Source organism: Thalia democratica, chromosome 8, assembly GCF_965202585.1.
Source record: "Thalia democratica chromosome 8, ktThaDemo2.hap1.1, whole genome shotgun sequence".
In the NCBI taxonomy this organism is placed as follows: Eukaryota; Metazoa; Chordata; class Thaliacea; order Salpida; family Salpidae; genus Thalia; species Thalia democratica.
In genome coordinates this window covers 35162775-35179248 of record NC_139172.1, presented here as the reverse complement: position 1 = coordinate 35179248, position 16474 = coordinate 35162775, and the positions used below count along the sequence as shown (strand labels likewise).

The 16474-nt window shown below is 28.3% G+C and overlaps 2 protein-coding genes across 2 annotated transcripts in view; both read right to left on the bottom strand.

Annotated features, from left to right (window-relative positions):
- Positions 1-10006, bottom strand: part of LOC145843180 (chondroitin sulfate proteoglycan 4-like) — a 30485-nt gene extending 20479 nt beyond the window's left edge. The window contains exons 1-12 of the mRNA XM_082950641.1: positions 9915-10006; positions 8479-8642; positions 7602-7812; positions 7181-7324; positions 6217-6409; positions 5279-5401; positions 4803-4888; positions 4408-4552; positions 2327-2483; positions 1546-1860; positions 1017-1283; positions 223-418 (exon numbers count right to left, since the gene is read on the bottom strand). Coding sequence (XP_082806767.1) covers positions 223-418; positions 1017-1283; positions 1546-1860; positions 2327-2483; positions 4408-4552; positions 4803-4888; positions 5279-5401; positions 6217-6409; positions 7181-7324; positions 7602-7812; positions 8479-8642; positions 9915-9993 — 2080 coding nt within the window. The 5' untranslated portion in view covers positions 9994-10006. The remainder of the gene's footprint in view (positions 1-222; positions 419-1016; positions 1284-1545; positions 1861-2326; positions 2484-4407; positions 4553-4802; positions 4889-5278; positions 5402-6216; positions 6410-7180; positions 7325-7601; positions 7813-8478; positions 8643-9914) is intronic.
- A 34-nt stretch (positions 10007-10040) lies between these two features.
- Positions 10041-10984, bottom strand: LOC145842355 (protein dj-1beta-like). Its single transcript, XM_082949781.1, has one exon. The coding sequence runs from the start codon at positions 10813-10815 to the stop codon at positions 10249-10251; it is 567 nt and encodes a 188-aa protein (XP_082805907.1). The 5' UTR covers positions 10816-10984; the 3' UTR covers positions 10041-10248.
- Between the last annotated feature and the right edge of the window lie 5490 nt (positions 10985-16474).

Sequence of the window (16474 nt, the reverse complement as noted above, 5' to 3'; positions counted from 1 at the left end):
TTTCAACTAAACTTTTGATGTAAAATTTTACACAACACATACTAATCAAACTTGAAAATTATCTCTAAAATTAAAGACTGTATGTAGTCTTAAAAAATAAAAAACATTAAGAACAACTATATTAATACGAATAACAACTGAGATTAGACTATACAATTAAAGATCAGCAAACAGTCAAGTCGGTTCGCGTGCGACATCAAAAGCACTATTACGTCACACTACCTCGAATCTTCAAAGGGCGGCATTCCACTCTGATTAGGTGCGTTGACGACGACGCGTGCTCGTTGCCATGACTACCTGCTGCTTGGCGATTGTAGAGGCGAAACAGCAGTCTTGTTCTAAGTTGCCTGCCGGTGTACACCATTTTAACCCGGCCCTCTCTCACCATTTGGTGCGTAAACTCCGTCAACTTTTGGTCCTGGAACGTAAGGAAATTTTAAACAAAGCTTGATATTTTAAAAGTGCATAGTAAAACATTCAAAGCCGAGAACTAATTTTTTAGTAAATTTTAAAATAAATACAAAAGTAGCTTAATAGTTTTTCACTAATTGGTATTGTTATAAAATTTGAAATTTAAAACTTAATTTTTAGTATTAGGGTATATACTTTACTACTTAACTTTCCATTAAGAAAAATTAAATACTTCCACTTAATTTTTCAAATGTATGCATTCTAGCGCATTTAGTACATGGCGATAAATTAACCAAAAAAGCTAAAAGTACAACATAAAAATTCAAAAGAAAAAAATACAGTAGTCAACCTAAAATTTAATTTAATCAATACAAATAAAAACTGAAAATTGTAAAAACGTACTTTGGCAACTCTACTTTTTTTTTCAACAAATTTGTTTTGTTTTGTTTTTTAGGAAACTTTCAAAAAAGTATAAAACTTAAAATGATTTTTAATTTTGTTAAATGTACTATAATCTAATAGAAAAAAATCTGAATAATAACATTTTTTAATACTTTAGGCATAGTTTGAAATTATAAAACCACTGCTTAACTTTATTTACCAACCTTTCCAACTGATGCGTCGTACAAATAAAACTGGTGTCCGGCCGTGAGGAGGCGGTAGAGCACGTCGCCGTCCACGTCGTCCGCGTCCGTAACCGGAAACAGTGGGAAATCCTTTGTGACGCGGTAGAAGGGGTGCAGGACGAAATTGGCGGGAATTTTCATGACGGGAGGGTCGTTCACAGGCTGGATGAAGAGTTGAAACGTCGCTACTGTTGAAGTTGGAGTGTCGTCTGCACAATCGCACAATAAGTATTCATCAGAGTTTTCCTGGGAGAAAATGCTTGATTTTTGAAAGTTTTGGTCAATATTTTTTTGAGTATTAAAGTAAATAGTTGTATTGAGTATAAATATTGCTGTATTTGATTATGTCTAGTGCAAATAACTAATTGTACATATTTTAAGCACTAAAAAAATGCTATTAATATTTAACAGATTCAAAACAGTCTTATAAAAATATTTTTTAAAACTAGATGCTTGCAAGACTATAATCATATCAAAAAACAACGGACTAGGTTAAAACTGGACTAACTTCCAAGCACTTTTGCTGACTTCTCGAGTCTATGCTCAACACGAACTCATCCAAAACGGACTCGTTGCCGAAATTTTTGTAGTGGACTTTCCCCAGCAGCAGCTGCCGCGAAGTGAAGTTGTGTCCGGCATCCACAACTGCGTCATCGAGGAGAATGTAACCGAACAGTGGAGGCTTCGAAACCGTGTACGTCAGGTCGAAGATCTTCTCGTCTTTGAACTTGAGCAAGCGAAGAGGCAGCTGCGCGAGCTCGTTCTCAGTCGCGTTGATTAGAACCTTTTCGACCGCGATACAGTTTTCCTTGTCGTCTTTCTCCTGAGAGTGAAAAAATAACAATTGGTGAAAAATTAAAATAGAACAGGAGTGATAAACGTATTCTGAAAGTAAACAAACTTTTACATTATAATTTTTCAGTACTTTAAGAATGATAAATGACTGTTTGGGAATCAAATAAAATAAAATGCAAAACCCAAACAATACTTATGTTTTTGCTAAATCTTGGAATAAAAAATCAAACAGACTTACAAAGATTCGAACTTATCGAGCTTTCAACTAACAAGTTTAAATGTTTTTTTTTTCATTGAGTACAAATACACTAAGCAAAAAAAAAACAATCTCACAAACCTGATAATAAACATTAAACTTTAAAGTTAGTGTCAAAAAAAGTAAGCAAAAATATTCTCATGTAATAAACATATAAACCTGACTATTGACAATAAATTTTGAAGTAAGTTTTAAAAAGTGCTATTTGGTGAAAAAAAAAATATATTCTCATTAAAACCTCCATGTCAACTTCATCCTCCTTGTTGTTGTCTGTTGTGATCAGGATGAAGTTCGGGTTCCTCCCAGGTCTGATAACTTCAGGAACCTGAAAGGTCGGTTGCTTGCACTTCCATTCCACGTCCTTCGTTGCAACGACATCGTCGAACAAAATCGGGCTGAAAACAACAAAAGATAAAAACTATGTTGTTTCAATACTTTAAAATTTTTAACATTAGTGCTGGTATATATGCGTGGTAGCATGAGTTTCCTGAAATTCTTACCCTTTAGGAGTGATTTCGGCAATTAGATGTAATTAGTAAAGCGTAGAAGAGGTAAATAGCTAACTAGTGAGACACCTAATGAATAACAGCCGTTATTTTTTATTTAAATGTTAACCAAGGGGAGGTTTATGAAAATGAACTCGGGAAAGCATGATGTAAGTTATGATGTTTTTAATTTTTCATATGTAAACAAATTTATTAAAAATACGAGCTTACTTTTGTTGTTGTTTATTGGAATATTTTAATGTAGACACATTCTACGGTAAAATATTAAAGTAAAACCAGGGTTGTGGTCACAAAAAAAACATTCAACTTGTAAAACTAACTGAAAATTAGCAACTCTTTTAAAACTGTTGCTGTACTTTTTTGACACTTAAAAATGTTTTACACAAAATTTTTTGTTTAAAAAAAAGTTATTTGTCACTTTATATATATATTATACTTTTATTATACAATATTTTTTTTATAAAGGATTTTATTTTTTTTATGAACAAAGTCCTAAAGAACGTAAATATTGTCATATTAAGCAAATATTTAAAAAACAACTAAATTAATTTGTTTTATGTTTTTAAAAATCTCAAAAGTAGCTTAAACTACAAGAAACTTTATACAAAATCAAATATTAATGTAATAAAATTAATTTATAGGTCCTTTTGATATGTGTCTTAAACTGTAGAATAATTATACTATTGCTCATTTTAGTGTTTATATTTATACTTGTATTCGTTTCAGATTTTACATTTTTAATAAATTATTAAACTAAATTGACTAGGAGTTATTCTTCATAAACACATATACAGTAGACTACCGCTTAAGTACGCAAATTGAACCCGACTAAAAAGTGCGTACTTAGCACGGTTAGTGCGTACTTTTTGACGACATAGTATAATATGAAATTTAGTTTTTTGTTTTCTTTCTTACAACTAGCCACATATTTTGTTTTGTTAGAGGGAAAGTACCAAACTACATTGTGTTTACCAAACATTTTCAAAACATCAATGTGTGTACATTTAAATTAAATTATGACTTAACTATGTTGTTAATGTATTTTTTTTAACTTTGTCATCTAGATTTATTTATTTTATAGCATTAAATCTCAAATATCATTATTATTTTCACTTTTCTGCAACCACTACATAAGTATTTAGTTTATTAACATTTAATAACAGGACTGTCATAATCTCAGGCCATTTAGACTACTCAGGATTACTCAACCTAGTTTAAAAGTTGTGAAAGTCTCAGGCTAATTCAGCAGGTTGGCCATTCTACCTGGAAACATAAAATAATCTGGAAAAACTTTACAATCGAAAATTTAGGCAAAAAAACTAAAATTTCTTAGAAGTTCTAATATAACATCCTTTATTTTGATGAATAAATTGTACATATAACGGCACAGTAAAAAATGTAAATTGAATTGTAATTTTAAAACTTTTATTTTTCTAGTTTCGTTAACACAGTTATTAAAATTTGCTCTACGATGTTCATTAGTTCAACATCAAGCAACTCACAGTGACACTAAATCTTTTAAATGCTGTATTTGTCCAAAATGTAGATTTTTCAAAACTAGTTCTTTAATTTGATTTTTAAGTAAAAAAAGGTAAATTGTTTTTTTTGTTTTTCTGGATAAGTGCGTACTTAAGGCGGGGTGCGTACCAAAAAAAGTGCGTACTTAAGCGGTAGTCTACTGTATATTAATATCTCATAGTCTTATGTATTTCTTATTAACAACTTTTAACTTGGTTTTTTTAACCAATATTGTCCGATTCCAATCACGAAAGTTTACTTTAAGTTTAAAAAACAAAAAAAGCTTTAAACTGACGTCTTGTTGATTTTAACTTTCTTGATGCACCCGGGAAAGGCGGAGAACTTGAAAGGCCTCGCAAGCACCAGTTGCTTGTTCCTGGTCTTCTCGTCCACACCTCCTATGTACAACATCGGTTTCTCTGTTGCCACCCACTGTTCAACTGCGGGGTGCGATCAGTTGCATTACATAAGTTAATTTTGATTTTTTTAAATTAAAACTTGATAAATTTTATTACATGTGGCTTTATGGTATTTAAATTAAAAGTAGTACTTGTGATCAACTCAGACGATAAATACTTTTGTGAAACTCTTTTTATAAAACAATGAAGATTTAAGACATTCAATTTTCAAGCTAACAATACAGTAACTATATTTTTATAAAATTGCATATAAACATACAAACTGTCATACCATCGTGTGAGTTAGGCTGATTGAAAAACACTCTCGTCACATCTTTACCAATCTTCAACTCCAGTGCGAATGAGTTCAATCTGACTCTGTTAAGTTTTTGATTTTTGTTTGTTATCATGTTTCAAATGAAGTATGTTGATGAACCAATAGAAAATTTAACACATTTTTGTGATGTGAAGTCTAAAAAACTATAGTTTACGTAATTTTACAAAACATTTAAAGTATTATATATGAAAAAATTATTTTATCAGCAATAACAACAACATGTTTTAATCATATGTGCAAACTTATAATAGAGTTTCTATTTGAATAAGAATTATTTAAACAACGAATGATCTCTTAAAGTTTGATATAATAGTTAAACATTGTATTGGTAATCTGTGAGAACAAAAACTAGTTCGTCTCCTTAAAGATATTAAAGTTGAGAACTTTCTACTGTTTAACTAAAGCAAATTATAGTATAAACAAAATAATACTTCAATTTTCTCCATTTGTTGTCGTTCATGGAAACGGTGGACTTAAGGGAGACTATTGAGCCCCTGTAACTTATAGCAACCCTGACCTTGCCGTCCTTCAACTCAGCTCCAAAATACTCGTTTCTGATGTTAATTTTAAATTGGTTTTGATTACAAATAAAAGTAGTTTTCTAGCCTGTATTTATCAAGATAATTATTTAAAGAAAAAAAATTTAATTTAGCTTATAAATTATTTGAAAATTATTGTAAAAATCACACATTTTGTACTAATTAATTTTTAGGTTTGTACTTAGTATTCTTTCTAAAAAAATATTACTAAATAACTACTTTGTTTTTATTTTTACTAATGTCTTGTTGACAATAGTAGTTTTTTAGTATGTAAGAGTTACTGTCAATTTAGCTACCTGAAATATGCCATTATAAGTGCAACGAAAGTACCATTTCTATATTTTGAAAAAGAATTATCAGAAAAAAAGCGATGTAATAAACACAAACAAAAAAACTTGTTAAAATAAATAAATCCTCACTCCCCCTATGGCCTTAATTATATAGTTCTAAAAATACAACTGTGCTGTTAAAAAAACGAGTTTTATAAAATTATCAAACAAGTAGACCATTGTTTCTCGAAACGTACCCCTAAAACTAACTCGGTAAAAATTTAAAAAATAACCGCTTGATTCCCCTACTTAATAAATGTTTCCTTTTTGTTCATTAATTATCCATGCACTCTTTCGCTACCCTACCAGTTATTGCTCCCTGGTAGCCAAAATCAGCTTTATTTATTTGGGAAACCCTACAACAATCAACAATGCAAGCAACGTGTTTATTTTAACATTCTTCTTAAGAAATTGTGTTGTTGTAACAAATGTAGTTTTAAGCAGTAATAAACATAATTGCAATATATTTTTATAATCCCACTACAACAATCAACAACCAACGTGTTCCAGTCGACGTTGAAGAATATGACGCCGTCGTTGTGCAATGTGGACATGTGGCACTCGAACACCACATCCTCGTCCTCATGCAAGTTTCCCACCATGTGCTGCTCGCTCAACCGGAACAGCGAGTAGCTGCGCGCCGACTGGAACGAGATGACGTCACTCCTGGGCGATCTCAGCGTCCGCGAACAACCTGCAAGGTCATGCGAGAAAAAGTTTAAAACTTTATATTTTGAACCGAAAGGTCAGTTTTTCAGATTATTTTACCAAGGAGAAAAGTTAATAAAAAAATAGTTGTGTTAGTTTGTTTCGACCTCGGCGTCCTCAAACAAACGGTCAGAAGTTTAGCAAAGTGAAAAACTTCGACCTTTGAAATTATTGTGGGTGTTTTCAGGGTAAGGTAAATTAAGTTATAAAAAGTGTAATAAGAAAATTACAAAGTTATTGTAGGGCACCTTGTATAGCTGTATGAATAAAATGTAAAATTTATCATCACATTTTACCTCAGCGTCCAGAACAACCAGAGGGTTTGTGGGAGGAAAAAAAATTACATACTCAGAACCAAAAGAACAGTTTTGGAAATTATTTTACCTAAAAGAAAGGTTAATAAAAAAAAAAAGTTATTTTAGTATGTTGTTTGTTTTTAGAAGCACATTGTTTGTTTTCAACTAATGATTTTAATAAAAACATTCTGTTTTATAAAAATGGCAAAAATAAAATAATTAAAACTTTAAACATCCATTTTTAGTATGGCATTTAATGAAAACAACTTTTATATCAACTTGTTTTCTTTAAAAATATTAACTTCTTTATTAGTATTAGTATGAATTGAACTTTTTTTTCAAAATATATAATAAAAACGTCAATACGCTTTTAATTAAAAATTATAACTGACTACAACAAATAAAGACTTTATTTTTATTTATGAATCTTAAAATTAGTTCAAAAAATTACTCATAAGTACCTGATTCAACGTTGTACACAACTTTGTTGCTGTCGAATCCAGTGAGCGGGAGCAGAATATCAGCATTGTTGAAACGCACGTCTAACAAGCAGCCCCTGTAGAACGGCTGCGTGTCGTTGCCCAGTATTTGACCCACTGTTTTGTCTGTGTAGAATAAAATATGTTACAATCAAGAATTTCTATAACAAATTTATATAGGTACAGAAACAATTTAAGTAGGTAATAGAACAGAACTCAACGAGTTTTTATTTGTAAGTATATATAACAAAGGTGTTAAAGTATTTTCTAAGTCATAACAAAAATTAATTTTTCAACTACACAAAGTCCTCATGAAATTAAACCTTGCAGGAGTAGGTTTAGGAAAGTAATGTTTAAATATATGAAAAAACAACAAGAAAAAACAAATTAAAGTGTCACTCACCGTAGCCGCCAAGGAACACGAAGTCGAGGCCCATCAGGGGACTTATGTCCAAATTGGCCGACGAAAACACGACCTGGCCGTTCAGCTCCACGGTCAGCTCGTTTCCGTCCCTGTGCAGCAGAAAGTCGTGCCACTGGAGGTCGTTTATCTTGGGTATGCTCTGGTACTTCATCACCAGGTCGCTGTACACTCCGTTCGAGTAAAGTTGGACCTGGAAATCAGTGGTTTTTGATTTGCAAGCGTATCACAAACTGATTAAGTTTAAAATTTAGTGTTTTTTTTTTGACCGTAACAGATATTGTAAAGTATTAAAATGAAAATAAAGTATGAAAAAGGTTCCAAAATCTAATAAACTGAATCTATTCTATTTTTATTTAAGCAACTTAAGGATAAATTTTATTCTTCTATTTTTTTTTTGCTTTTCATAAACCTAAAAAGCAAATCTTTATAGAAAGTTTCAACAGAAAATTAGTTTTGATAAAAAATGAATAACAATAGTATAAACAAAAAGTATTAATTTTTTGTTCCATAGTTTATTTTTGCTTAAAACAAATACTTTTTCAATAAACATGAATTTTAAATGATGTAATAACAAAGTGCAGTACTTCATACTGTAGTTAGTACTTTTTTATATAAAGGAGAAAAATTTTGTTAAACATTCGCATCACAATACTTAAAGATATTTTTAAGAAAGTTTTAACTTGAGTAAAATGTTAATTAATGAAAGCTAAAAAATTGATTGAAGTTAAAATATAATAAAATAAGAATATGAAAAAGCCTTGAGATAAATTGAACTTTAAATACAAGTCAGTTTAAAAATATTTTATACTCAAAAAAAAAATTACCACAAAAATTTATCTTAAATATTAAAACAAACCAAAGGCAGTCCATCCTGTATGAGAACTTTTATGAAGTCTTGCTTTCCTGCAACTGCAGCTAACAAACCGTTTTTGGACTGCGTCTGAAAGCTGAAACTCAGGTTTGTTTTTGCTGAGTAGTCGTGGACATTTTGAAATATGATGCTGTCTCCGTAGAATGAGGCTGAAAATATTTATTTTTATTTATTTTGTTAATTAAAGAAACATAAAACACATGTTGAACATGTTTTTAAACTTTTGTGTTTACTTTTAGTTTATAAGAAACAGGTTGGTTTGTCCAACTGAAACAAAAAAAATAAAACAATAGAACTTCTTTAATATTTAAAACAGCTCTTTGCAAACCAGTAAATTCAGTATTATTTTTGTTGCAATATAAAGAGCATTAGAGTTTATGATAAAATTATAACTTATAATACGTATAATTTTTAAAAACCAAAGTAATTTCAGTTTTCTGACATCTTATGAAATTATACACTGCTTGGACTTTTTTATAAATAATTAATTTATGTTTCATTTTTTTTTATAGAAGTACAATATAAACCAAAATGGATAGATTTATTATTATTATATTTTGTACAATATATCTACAATATATTTTGTCAAATATATTTTAGAATTTAATTTTTTATAACATAAAAATATATGTTATAAAAAATCATAATTATTTTTATAAATATGTTTATAAAATAAATGTATTAATATTTATATAAATATTAATACATTTATTATATAAACATATTTATGCTATAAAAAATTAAATTCTAAAATATATTTGACAAAATATATTACTATGTAATAATTAAAAAAATATATATATAAATTCAGTTTTTATTTGAATTAAGACTAAAAACTAAAATCAACTTTAAGAATTGCTAGTAAATCCTAATTAAAATACAAAACGAAAAAGTAATAAATTATTTATTTTATAAACCTATGTGACACTCAAGGATATCTTAAACCAACAGTCATGAATAATTAATTACAATAGTAGAAAAGCAATAACTAAATTGTATACAAAAGGGTGTACATACTGCATCTTTCAGACATTAAAACTATCAACAATTTATGAAATTTCAGTTTTCAACCAACAAATTGTATTTCAAAATAGTTATTTCTAAACTTATATTAAAGTTTAGGGAACAATTTTAGTTTAATAAATGTAATACACTTTTTAGTTTAATTTAGTAACAATTAGGTTCCTAACTAGAGTTTAAGGAAATAAGTACGATTATTTTATTTCAAAAAGTTCCATTATAAAACAAGTTTTTCAGCTATAATTTAATTCTCAACAAACTTTTATTAAGACAATTTTAATACTTATTACTTATGCATGTTATTAAAAACTTTATTGTAGATATAAACTGCTTATTTTTAGGCAACAAAAATAAAAATATTTTCAGTAAAACAATATTTTCTTAAATCAAAATTAACTTACCAGAATATAGAGAACTTTGGACTGTTTTAGAATATAGCAACACTTTTATAACAAAGAAAAATATTTTGTAGAAATTCATTTTTCCATCTATGATTGAGTTTGTGTGTACAAGTTTAAATTAAAAAGCTGTATTTAAAATTTAAAGTGTTATTATAATGTTAGCAATTTACAAAGCAGTTCTATTAATAATAATAAAAAACTACTAGTACAACAGGATATAAACATTTGATTTTTTAAACAAAAATAGCAGTAAAATATAATAACAGTATACCTATAGCAACATTTGACTAAATAAAACAAACTACAGTTTGATGTTTACATAACACTAAAAAGTTTAATCAAAAAGCAGGTCCTTGGCCACAGAATTCCTCTTTTCTACTCCAACCAAAAACTCAATCAACTTCAAGGCAAACTCCATTGCAGTTGCGGGACCCTGGCTTGTAACAAGGTTGCCATCCTGAACAACTTTTGCATTGACAAAAGTGAAGTGATCCTCAATGGAGCTTCTCAATGCTGGGTAGCAAGTCGATTTGCTGCCTGCTTTGATGCCGTGAGCTTTGAGAACGATTGGAGCCGCGCAGATGGCTGCCACCAACTTGTTGCTGTCAGCATGCTTTTGCAGGATTGTTTTCACAACTTCTGACTTTGCTAGAGTCTGAGCGTTGGGCATGCCTCCGGGGAGGACAACAGCGTCAAAGCAGTCGTTAACTGAAGCCGCCTCGCAATCTGGTACAATGTTGACGCCTCTGCTGCAGTTTATGAAGGTCTTGTTGTCATCAGGAGAAGTGGGAACTGAAGCCAGCACTACTTTCACTTCTGCTCTTCTCAGTACATCCACTATGGAGATTGTTTCAACTTCTTCTGCTCCGTTTGCAAACAAAACTAAAACCGACTTTGACATTGTGGAGCAGATTGATTAAATTATTAATATGTTGGTAAAATGCTTGTTAATAAATAATAACAATGAAATACTTTTTGCTTCAACATAAGTTTGGTTTTGTGATTTTTTTGACTTATTTTTTGTCATTATGCTGACATCATTAATGAAAAATTAAATATTTATATACATAAAGTTATTGTTAAACATTTTTGTTTGATGAAGGTTTAAAAAGTAAAAAAAACCTATAAACTCTTGAAAACATATTGAATTACAGTTAATTTTAAGGAAATTATTTAAAAGACTTTATAAGTTGTTAAATACTACCTTTCAACACTCAAAGGGTAAATCAGTGTTTTCAACTTATTAATACATAAAACAGGGTGGTCACTGGTTATTGAGAATTTTCTTTTAGGTTTTATGGCTTTTTTCAGGATTTTTAAAAGTATAAGTTTTCTTGTCTTTTTTTAGTAGAAATAAAACTTGAATCAAAAATTGTATTCTATATTATAAAACAAATAAAAATATATTATAATACTACTTTAACTGTGTAGTAAACTAGATAAAATTCTAAAAAAAATATTCTTGCATTATAGTTTTTTTTATGTATTCAAAATGTTATTATTTTACATGGAAAAGTTGTTGAAAATTTTAAGTTTTTCCCCATTACTTTTGCTTAAATTTTACAGCTCCAGGTTTTTGCAGAATTCAAGGTTAAATGGTAACCCTGATATATACAAAACTAAATTTCAAAACAGATAAAGCCAGACGGGAAATCATTTTATTTACAAAAAAGTTTTAAAAAGTTGGTCTTTTAAAGTTTTATTTTAGCTCTCTTACACTTTTAGCCCCTTCAAAAAGTTCAATTCTATTTTTCATGTATAAAAGATCAAATTTGGTGAGTTCAAACCTTCTTTACATAATTCCCAAACAAAAAAGATAAAATATACTATTTCACAAAAAACTATTATATACTTTGTTTTTTAAACAACTTTGATAAAGTTTTTACAGTTAGTCTATTAGTAGCATTTAAATTATTTACATTGATTTTTTTTGTATGAAACTACCTATACATTCAAAACTTCAACTTCTAATTTATTTTAAAATAACAAAAATGTTTTTCTTAAAATTTAAGATTTATAGCTAAAAATATATGAGAATTTTTAATTTTTTCAGAAAAATTACCATAAAAAAGTTGCTGTCTATTGGCATAGAAAACTTTTTTTACAAAAATTAATGTAACTCAAAAGCTAGTTGAGAATTTTTAAACTTAATATAATCTAACTTTAATAATTTTATTTTCACTAGGAAAAATCAGACTTACAAATATAAGTGTTTTATAAGGTTGATAGTATTAGTTATTGAAAAACAAAAATAGTGCTCAAAATATTTGGTCCTAGGACCTAGTAAACAAAAGAACCTTTTTAGTTATCAAGTTGTTAACGACTTGGATACAGTTTAATGGCATTGTCCAAATGACATTAGTGTCCAAATGACAAGGTAAAGTTGAAATGGACATAAAACTTTTATTACAATAGTTAGAATGGTAAAAAACAAACAACATTATAAATTTGCATTGAACAACATGTTTGCAAAATTAAAACTATCTTATAAATAATTGTTTGTGTAAGAGTGCTTAGTCCTGTTCGATTTTAACCAGTTAAAACACCACTTTTTTATAGTGTTTACTTTGAACTTTAATATAAAAGCAAAAGTTGACTTTGGTAAAAAAGCCTTGCACTCAACACTTTTAGTTTGTCACTTTCTTAAAATTTTATTTTAAATCACTTACACATATTTAAACAAGCATAAAAATTTATTCACAAAAAATTAGATTAAACTTTGAATAACATTGATAAAATTTAATTTTGGTTTTCATATATACTTTTTTATTAAAAAATGATTTTACAAAAGTATTGCACTTGTGTGATCTGATCTTTAGCCTAGTGGTTTAAGTGTCCTAATGAATTTTGATAACTGTATGAGTTAAACATTAAAAAATTGAATAGTTTTAAACTCATAAAAAAACTTTTTTTAACAAAAAATAGGTTTGTAATTTATTTTAGGTATCAAAAAACAACATTTTTATAACAATGAGAGTGATCATTTACAATTATATTTGTCAATTTGCGACTTTTTTTAATGTTAATACATTTGAAGTTTTCAATAAAATTCAAACAAGTTAAATTTAAACCTTTTGCAACACCTTTAATGACAAACAATTTATAAATATAGAAAAATATATATTAAATCTTTATGAAACCAAATATCTCAAAACAAAATACTTACAACTTTTTGCTTATTACAAGTTATGACGTAATTTTTGATAATTATTGAATTAGAATTAGTTAGATTTGACAAATTTGTAGAGCAATAAGATATTGAATCGATTTTAAGCAACTGTTCTCATTTTAATTTCAACCATTAGCATTCCTCAAAAGAAAAGTCCCTAAGTAATTAGTTTAAATTGTTTTTCATTTTGTTCCACAAAAGATTACAGCAGCTTAAAGTAAAAGCAGTTGTTTACTATGAAATAAAAAACTAAAAAATCAATAATTGATATATTTTATAAATAAAACCATATAAGACTATTTTCTAAATACAAAATAACAACTATAACAGTTAAAAACAGCAACAATAAAATGTTTATACATATATAAATAAAATTAAGATACACAAAATAAAATTGTTTTTGAAACAACTGTTTCAGCGTCAAATGCCTTTTCAGCCAAATATTTTGGTCAATAAAAAACAAACATAAAAGTACAGTTCAAAATATACTAATTCAAGTATTAGGTAAAAATAAAATAAAAAGTACACATAAAAAACATTTAAAGACACTAATAATACAGTTTTAAAATAAAAAGAATTCGGTAATGCAAGCAGCTAGTTTGTTATTTTCTTTTTAAATGTTTTAATTTTTTTTTACGTTCGATTTTTTTTTTTCGTTGCGTAATTAAATCCTTTTTTCAAATTGTATTTGTTTTCGTTTTTTAATATTTCCCAGTAAATTTTATAATTAACTTTATCCTTTTAGAGTTTCCACATGTAATGTACTGCGATAATTGTTATACCTATATTTTATGTGGCGATCTTTGAACGATAGTCCAGTAGAGCCCACATTAAACTTGGTGTGATTTTCGTACACATAAGAATCATATATAAGTTTTACGTTAAAAATCATTTATAATTTTGTTATTTAAACTAATTTATAATATTTAGCATATATACAAATATATTTATAAACACGCTTAAAAAATTACATTACTTAAAAAAATGTTTAAATCATTATCTTAAAAAATTTAATATACAAAAATTGTATCAGTTTGTAAGTTCTGAGAAAGAATAAAAAATATAAAAATTTATTTTTTTCTTTTATACATTTCGTCTATAGCAGTAGTCTTCAAAGTACACACACTAATGTACACAAAGTTTATTTTGAAGTGCATGAAATGAATCGTAACTCAAAAAAACAATCTAAAATTTTAAAACTACACTAGATATTCTAGAGTTCGCGATGAAGAGCAAAAAAACGGTTGCTTACAGGTGTGTATATAGTAAACTTTAAAACTTACACTAGGTATAACGACAATTTTTGAAAATTTCACTAGATCAGGGATTCCCAAACTTGACCAAGTACCTTAGTTCCCCTTGGGAGTAATTACAGAAGTTAAGGGGGCCATGAGCAGCAAAGGTGCAAAAGAAGGCACGAGGTTATAAAAACTTACACTATAGACTCTTGAGTTAATTATGAAGAGAAAAAGAAAAATGTCCTAAGCGTTTTTAATGGTAGTTTTCAAAAGTTATACTAGACAATATGAAAAAGTTAAAAATCTAGTGGGAAACAAGCCGTAAAAGGGTGAGCTACAAGGCGATAATTTGAAACTTACACTAAACATTCTGGAGTTGATGATGAAGAGCAAAAACAAAAGGTCCTAGGCGATATTTATGGAAGTTTTTTAAGAATTCTTGTTGGAGGGGCTATAGCTTAACATAACGGGGGATTTTTGAAAAAAAGTTTGGAAAACCCTGCGCCAGATATTACTCGAAACTTGAAACCTGTTCTAGGTATTTGCACATTGGGTACACAAAACTTTAATTTTGCAATTTAAGGACCACAGATTTTTATTAGCTTGAAGACCACTGGTCTATAATATCTACAACAGAGTTTCCTAAGTAGGCAATCTTGCCCCCTTAGGGATGGATCAGAATTTAATGGGGTCATTTAGGGAGCAAACAGGCCAAGGGGAGGCCGTAAGTTGTAAATGGATCTACTCGACCATAGTTTGAAACTTACACTAGATACTCTGAAGTTAATGATGAAGAACAAAAAAAGTTCTGACGCGCTTTAAAAGTTATTTTTTTAAGACTAGAAGGACCATAGCTTTTTTAATTTCTTCGAAGGGGGCCTTTAGAAAAAAAAAATTGGAAACCTTGATTTACATAATAGTTTATACTTTAAACATAACAACAATATAAGTATGTATAATATGCAAAACTGTGTAATTAAACAAAAATAAAAAAAACTTTGAAAAATACATCTGATGTAACACACTCACTTTTTTTAGAAAACGTTTATCGTTGCAAAAGTTTGACTGATGCTTTTTTACTCAAAGTGGACGATTTCAGTTATCGGGAGCAATAAATTGTGAGTAGACGAAATGTAAAAAGTTATTTAAATAGTTATGGGCGACGATTATTTTTTTTAATTCTTCTTTACTTTACGTATACAAGTAAGTTAAAAAATTCATTGTCTGTACATATACCTAGACAAAATTATCTGGGTAACCTCAATCTAATACTAAAATTTGCCCCCGGCAGCACTTTACAGAAAAAGCCTTCTGCGGGCTGCGATTATTTAAAAGGACTGTGCTTATCAATAAAACAATACTATTGCAAACAACGAGTTTGATTAAATAATCGATAATAAAACAATAGTATTTACTAAGTACTATATAAAAAGTCAAACTGTAAGCTTTTAACACAAAAAATTACATTTTTAATTTTTAAGTGTGTTTTTTGCCGAAACATACGTCGCAGGCCCCGCAAATCACTATTTTGCAAGCTGAATTTAGCCCGACCTGAGATATAGATAGTGTAAAAATGTAAAAGACTTACTAAAAAAGCAAAACTTTGTCTAAGCACTTTTGATACTTTTTGATAAGTCTTAAAAATAATAAGTCTTTTACATATTTAGTTTTAAGTAAGTTTTAATAAGAACAATACTTTATTTGGAATATAGATTTTAATATAGAAATTTTAAGCCGAGTAGATGCATAATATATTTGGATGTATAATCTAGTACAAGTATAATAGATCATTTTTAGGTTATATTATATCATAAACAAATAGGTATAAGAAAAGTACTTATAAAGTAAGTATAAGAAAATATTTAAAGTTTTTACTGACTAATACAAAATATCAAAGACTAATTTAAAGTTCTAAAATGCCAGCTAAAAAGCCAACAATTGTAAAAAATATAAAATATTATTAATAGTACACACACATGACATGAGAAAAGACACGTTTTTTAATATGTAATTAAAAGTGTTGAAAAAATTAATTTAAAATGTTGTTATTTTTATTTCAAAACTTTAAAATCGATTAAGAAGTTTTAAAAAGGTTTTGTAGTTGGTTGTAAATAGTGATTGTTAAGTAATTAACATTATTAAGTTTTACTCTA